Source organism: Fusarium oxysporum, chromosome 2, assembly GCF_000149955.1.
Source record: "Fusarium oxysporum f. sp. lycopersici 4287 chromosome 2, whole genome shotgun sequence".
NCBI lineage: Eukaryota > Fungi > Ascomycota > Sordariomycetes > Hypocreales > Nectriaceae > Fusarium > Fusarium oxysporum.
Genome location: NC_030987.1, coordinates 302,221 through 308,258, shown reverse-complemented (window position 1 = coordinate 308,258; position 6,038 = coordinate 302,221). Strand labels below are relative to the sequence as shown.

Genomic DNA, 6,038 nt, shown 5'->3' with positions numbered 1-6,038 from the left:
AAGATACCTCTGGGGAGGACTGAGCGTGCAGCCACCAGTCGTCCATGCCACCTCATTTAACGATATCTACATCCTGACCCTCCCATCGTTCATCTGGGTGAAAGCTTACCCGGATCATCACGGAAATGCAACCCTTCCTCCAGAATACGACCACTACAGCGCATCTTGCAACATGGTTAAACACATGTCGCAGCTTTTCGTCATCGGAGGCACCTACACCGATACTGATGCGTGCGACCTAGCGTATGATGCTTGGTCAATGCATAATTTCTGGACCGGAACAAATAACAACGCTGGCAATAACAAGACGTACTGGGCTATCTATAACCCTAATATCACTGAGAACGTTGTACCTGCTGATGTGTACAACGTTACTGGTGGAAACAAGAAAGGTGGTGCGAAACTGGCGGCACCCAAGGACGGGTTTGATGAGGGAAATAAGCCACTTCAAGACTTGCTGGGACGCAGGCCAGAAATAGCAGAGCGTTCACCAACGCGCTCTATCCCCTCTACGACAGGTACATCAACAGCGTCACCAAAGCCAACCGAGACAAGCAACCCCGATTCCAAGCTATCTACTGGTGCTATTGTTGGCATCGCCATCGGCGGCGCTGCAGGAGTGGCCCTTCTGCTACTTGTATGGTTCTGTATCGGCAAGAAAATCAACCGCCGCCGTGAAGAGAGACGCCAATCTTCAATGACACAGAATCAGTATCATGGCAATGGAGGAAACTTGATACATCCTCCCAGCACGCTCAGTCCACTCGCAGCGACGGGATATTGGGGGCATGGATCTGAGCCCGTAAGCCCGCATCACATGAGTCCTCACCAGTCTATCTCGGTTTCGCAAGGACCACCTACAGAACTTCCTGCAGAACAACACGGGGATGGACATGGTGTGAGCGAGCTCCCTCAGGATGCAGTTGGTAGAAAGACACCTGTCTCGCCTGGAGTGTCTTCTCAGAGTTGGTCTCCTGGCCCTCCTTCAAGCTACACACCGGACAGACGAAACTAGCGGGTTCTCCAGTCGAAGCTGTTAGATATCGTTCTTGGCATATGGTATTGGGATTTTATGCTATGGTCCTGGGTAATACACATTGTAACAATAATACTGAGTTTTCAATCGCAACTGTTCACGACTGTAGCATTATTCTCACGGGTATTCACATTCTCACGGCAAAGATACAAGCCTTCTACATTCAGTCTTTGAAGGTAAGTTTCGCTGGTGTAAGTATCTAATCAACGGATACGATGTGCTCATGAAACTTTAGCAAAGTTGGCCAACACGTCTTGCGGTTCACTCAGACATTAATCGGAGACTGTCTTGAATAGGCACTGAATGACAATCATCCAAACTCTACTCAGTAAGTGGATGTGTTGTGAGTAGGTGTGCTTTTCCGATTTTGTTGGCATGTTCATGGCTAAAGTATGGTCGGAAAAGTCGCTTATAGGATGTATATGTCTCATAGGAGCTGGTGCAAGTGCGTAAATTGGCCGCCAGTTCAAAAGATGCCTCACTCGTGTACCTAAATTCTTCTCAAGACATTATGTATCCCAAGCGCACCTATCTCCGTCAAAGAACATCGAGTTGCTCAATAGGAACCATCCAATAAGACAACACCTGCCCGATGCAGAAATTCAATCTCTCGGAGCCTCGGAGCCTTTTCAAGCATAAAGACAAGCTTGATCGTAGCGACTTCCATCGAGGACTGACTTCCACCAATAGCAGTTCGATACTGGCACACTATGGTCTTGTGAACAGTCCCCTACTTCATTGACACTGGATATGACTGGAGGAATTACTGGCACTGATCGCCAGGATACCACCTGGATGGTACCCCCGCTTGCAAGGCTGGGCATTGCAGGGAATAATGCATACACTTGCACTTGGCATCATGGAACATTGAGAGAGCATTTTGAGAGAGACGGGTGAAAAGTATAAATGCCCGTGCTATGCCTCAATGATATCGACTCACTTTTGACACCAAAAGCCCAGCTTCAACAAATTTTCATCATGCATTTCCCCAGCGCAATTGCTCTTCTTACAGCCCTCCCATCAGTCTTAGCCTGCAAAGGTTATACTGGAGGACTTCCCAAGCACACAGGAACCAAGACTCTCAGTGCTCCGCAATATATCAAAAAGGGCCAGACCTTCGACGCTGGCTGGGTCAAGTATGATCGTGGCGTAAAATGCACAGGCCAGGATGAAGGAGGTAAGTCACCAGAACATCATGATGCCAACAAGGGTCACTGACTGTTTTTTATCCAGGTGAGAAAGATACTGTTTTCGTCCTCGAGGACGGAGCCAAACTTCCATCGGCTTGAGCCGATAGTCCCTCTAAGAAGCCAGCGTACTGCCAAAGCAATACGGGCTATTTAGCAGGTTAAGGTCTCGTTCGTTATCGCAATTAAGCAGACAAATCACTCCACCAACTAAGAACGGCCATGCACCGGCACAGCCAACATCATCGGAGGTGGCGCCTACAAGGCTGCTGATAAAATCATTCAGCATAACGGCTGTGGTCATGTCAACATCATCAACTTCTACGCCAACGATTACGGAAAGGTGTACAGGTCTTGCGGTAACTGCAAGGGTAACTGCCGGCGCTCGGTGCATATGGAAGGTACCACTGCTGTGAACGGTGGTGAGTTGATGGGCATCAACACCAACTTGGGCGATAAGGTATGTATGGTGATCAAGAACTGACTGCCTAGCTAATTTATAATAGGCCACGTACTCCAATAACTGTTACCCCAAAGTCCAATGCCAGGGCTACAACGGGTGCGACAAGGGCAATGGTGCTTGTGAGCCCACCAAGGCTGGTCTTTGTTGAGTGGATTAACAGCTTCTTGTTGATCAAGAGTTATGTATGCCTCAACTGAATTGGCAGTCAGTACTTACTGAGCTACATCTAATCCCCTAGATGAGTTGGAAGGGTCATATTTGATGCACCTTAACGTTACGTGTTGTCACCGTGACTGTCTGTTTCTAAGTTGTATTACTCTACTAAAGGAAAAAGAATAACAAAACATTTTTTTCTCTTTTCTTGTTTATACTTATAAAAACAATTATCCACCGCGAAGACCGCCACTCAGGGTCTGGTCACAACATGCCAACTTCCAACCCGTATAGCCACAGAATCTCATGCCAACCAGATCGTCACTCCATCAGTTCCGTAGATAGTCAGTCCATACAAGACGGGACCGTAGGAAGGGCAAAACCTTGCTTCACCAATGCGTTTCATGCTCCTTTCGAAGCAATATCTATCTCTGACAGAGGCTGTAAGAGCAATCGTCAGGTGAGTCCTGAATGGTTTTCACCGTGCTGAGGAACGCGGGCTCTTTTGCCACCTTCTCTTTCATGGTAGATTCCGGTCATGGAAATATGCGATCAGGGGGTTACTGCGGAAGGGTTCTCTTATTTAATACTTCCCTGAGCTGAATGATATCTTGGGGATCCGTATGAAACCTGTATGTGTTTCACTTAGCTTTATCATATGCTTGTTAAAATGGAACAGCTTCAGTTCATATACTGTGCCATCCCAGTTCATCTAACACCACTGAGGCGTCTAAACGAATCTCATTATTGAGTTAAGCTGATTTAAACCCATATAAATATTTACTATCTTCTTCAATTAGCTAAAGTGCTCTTTACACTTCTGATACCACCAGCAGACTCGTTATCCGCTTCTTCACAGCGCATATAGCTGAGTCCATGTCATAAGTAACATTAGATATGGGAAGCTCACGGCGTCGTACGAAGACGTACAGGAGGATTATCGAGATCCTTACCTTCGCCATCAGATTAAAGGCTTTATGCAATGCCACTGTGCTAGGGCCAGTTAGAAGGGCAGTAGTCGGGAAATTCAACCCAGTATTGTATATCTTGTCCTGACTTTCGAATGTTGAGTTCATTATGCGCTTTGGAAATGTTATCATCTGCAAATTAATTCATGCTATCATGATGCCCCTAACAGCAATTTGTGTCAAAGAGTGTCCTGCTACCGACCTCAAGTAAAAAGAAACGCCGATCTCATCTGTAACGCACCTGATTCCCCCTCACTCAAACTGAACTGGCTCGACCCGATCGATATTTCTCTTAGTGAAGGGCTCACAAATAACATAAACCTTCTTCTTCGCTACCCTCAATCCCTCACCATTGTAAGCAACCTTTCGCGCATAAACATTCAGCTCTCTATGAGAGATGACTACAGAGAGGAGGCCTCAGATGCACCATCATGATATCCGAGCTTTTCTGGCCGTGTTCGCGCAACAGCTTCGCACGCGCGATCGCATCAGCACGATCTTGGTACCCTGGTATGAAGGGTGCACGGGAGCCTGGGTGGTCAAAGATCTCCTCCAGGCCTTCTCGAACATCCTCGAGAAGGTCGTCGTATATTACTCCCGGCATGTCGATCTTGTCCGGGATTTGGGAAGTATTTGGGAGTAGCTCGGCGAGGGGTGACGCTCTGTCTGTGCATCTCGACGTCACCGGGTTGCTACCCAGCAAGGTGTTCCGATCTCCAATTCCCATGCCATGATTGATCCTAAGGGACACCTTGAGGCTGACAGATGATATGATAGTGTTGACGTGAAGATGGGGAAACAATAGACAAAGTGTCTTTAGTTGCAGCCACAAAACTATAGATTCTGTTCAAAGGGTACTTTGTAGCGCTGAGTATTTTTGGCGATGTGCAGAGATTAAAAGAAAGTAAGTTCCCGAGAGATTGCCGGGCATCACTCGATACTTATGCGCAATTACAAGTTGTTACGTCGAATTATGGAGCCACCTACGCGCATCGCTTTCCATCGATTCCGTAGACTTTTGGCTAATACAAGAAGAGTACAAGATCACACGATCAATGCAGGTTTGCGTTTTGGCTGACTAAAGTTCCACGATTGTCACCCAACATTATCCGGAGGTTACCGGGTGCATCAAAAGAGGGTGAACCCGAGGAGAAACGCGGCCTCAATCTGACGAACATTATGTAGGTTTGTTAGCAATTGAGTGTGCTTGGTGTCTTCGGCCTTTGTGATAGCGCAAAGAGGCTATACTTACAATAGCGCGAGTATCGCCAATTTTGACGATCTCGGAGGGAAGTAAACCTACAATGTCTAATTTTCATCGCGATTGACAGGTCTTGCCGGGGACTTACCCCAGAGTAACGGCTATAACGGGAAATGCGAACAGTTGTCAGCCGAGTGCTCATATCAGGAGACGAACGCGGAGAACTGCGGGGTATCTCAACACCACTGCCCCAAGATTGAGTCTGGAAGAGCCGAAAGAACAAGTTGGATGGCACGTGAAGTATCATATCATATTTGTTACCATTGTCTGCTTAGTCTTTTGTGGCCAGCTAATTCGGTAATTGCGAGCTGACTTCTAATGCAGCCTTTATGAAATGATTTAGCTCCTTCTTTTCTTCTTCTGAATTCATTCTACGAGAATTTAGCTAAAGGGAGCCTCAGAGCTGACATGGGACCGCCAGTAAGAGAACTTTGCGTGAGGAGTCGGCTCAAACTCCTCAAAGTTTATTTGAGTCAAGTATCATAAGCCACACGAGTAATCCAATCCCGAGGAGATGTCGTTGGTGACGCGAGATGCGGCTGGTCTATCAGATCCAGATAAGCCCAAAAAGGATCTCCGGATCAACAGTAGCAGAGTCACCAAATCAAGACCACAATCGAGTCGAGAGTGCTCCAAAGGTTAACAGAGAGGACTTATCCTTTAGTCAAAAGCTTTCAGGCTTCGCAGATGATAACATCGGAGATGCCATTGGTCACCGAGTCCAATCACTTGATTCGTACAAGCGCCGGCTTCACAGCTACAAAACACCCGAGGACATCGCCATGGAACTTGTCTTCAAGCCCGTCACTCAACAAGACAGTGATACTCGCATTAACACTGCTCTCGATACAAAGGAAAACAGTGGCAGTAAGAAAGTCATCGCAGTACTGGCCGTAATCTCTCTACCAGCGGCGGTTACGGCAAGCTTCTTTAGTATCTCTCAGATAAAAGGAACTTTCAATCATCTGCT

At 47.1% G+C, this 6,038-nt stretch overlaps 4 protein-coding genes across 6 annotated transcripts in view; 3 read left to right on the top strand and 1 right to left on the bottom strand.

Moving 5' to 3' along the window:
• FOXG_19097 (uncharacterized protein) overlaps positions 1–1,015 on the top strand; it is a gene marked incomplete at both ends in the record, with an annotated part of 2,245 nt that extends 1,230 nt beyond the window's left edge. The window contains one exon of the mRNA XM_018399285.1: positions 4–1,015. Coding sequence (XP_018241109.1) covers positions 4–1,015 — 1,012 coding nt within the window. The remainder of the gene's footprint in view (positions 1–3) is intronic.
• Positions 1,016–2,014: 999 nt separating this feature from the next.
• FOXG_05664 (pectate lyase) lies at positions 2,015–2,834 on the top strand (the record flags this gene model as incomplete). The annotated part of the gene is made up of 3 exons (XM_018384073.1): positions 2,015–2,213; positions 2,460–2,683; positions 2,730–2,834. The coding sequence occupies 3 exons, from the start codon at positions 2,015–2,017 to the stop codon at positions 2,832–2,834; spliced, it is 528 nt and encodes a 175-aa protein (XP_018241108.1).
• A 333-nt stretch (positions 2,835–3,167) lies between these two features.
• Positions 3,168–4,777, bottom strand: FOXG_05663 (uncharacterized protein). Of its 3 annotated transcripts, XM_018384071.1 has the most exons (3): positions 4,049–4,777; positions 3,793–3,970; positions 3,168–3,626 (listed from the first exon to the last, which is right to left on the bottom strand). In XM_018384071.1, the coding sequence occupies exon 1, from the start codon at positions 4,532–4,534 to the stop codon at positions 4,196–4,198; it is 339 nt and encodes a 112-aa protein (XP_018241106.1). In that variant the 5' UTR covers positions 4,535–4,777; the 3' UTR covers positions 3,168–3,626; positions 3,793–3,970; positions 4,049–4,195. The 3 variants fall into 3 exon arrangements, with proteins under 3 accessions (XP_018241106.1, XP_018241105.1, XP_018241107.1); XM_018384070.1 differs by having other exon boundaries at positions 3,793–4,777; XM_018384072.1 differs by having other exon boundaries at positions 3,595–3,956; positions 4,010–4,700.
• Positions 4,778–5,582: 805 nt separating this feature from the next.
• FOXG_19096 (uncharacterized protein) lies at positions 5,583–5,965 on the top strand (the record flags this gene model as incomplete). Its single annotated transcript, XM_018399284.1, is given in 3 exon segments — positions 5,583–5,706; positions 5,747–5,929; positions 5,937–5,965. Coding segments are annotated over 3 exon segments (336 nt in total).
• Between the last annotated feature and the right edge of the window lie 73 nt (positions 5,966–6,038).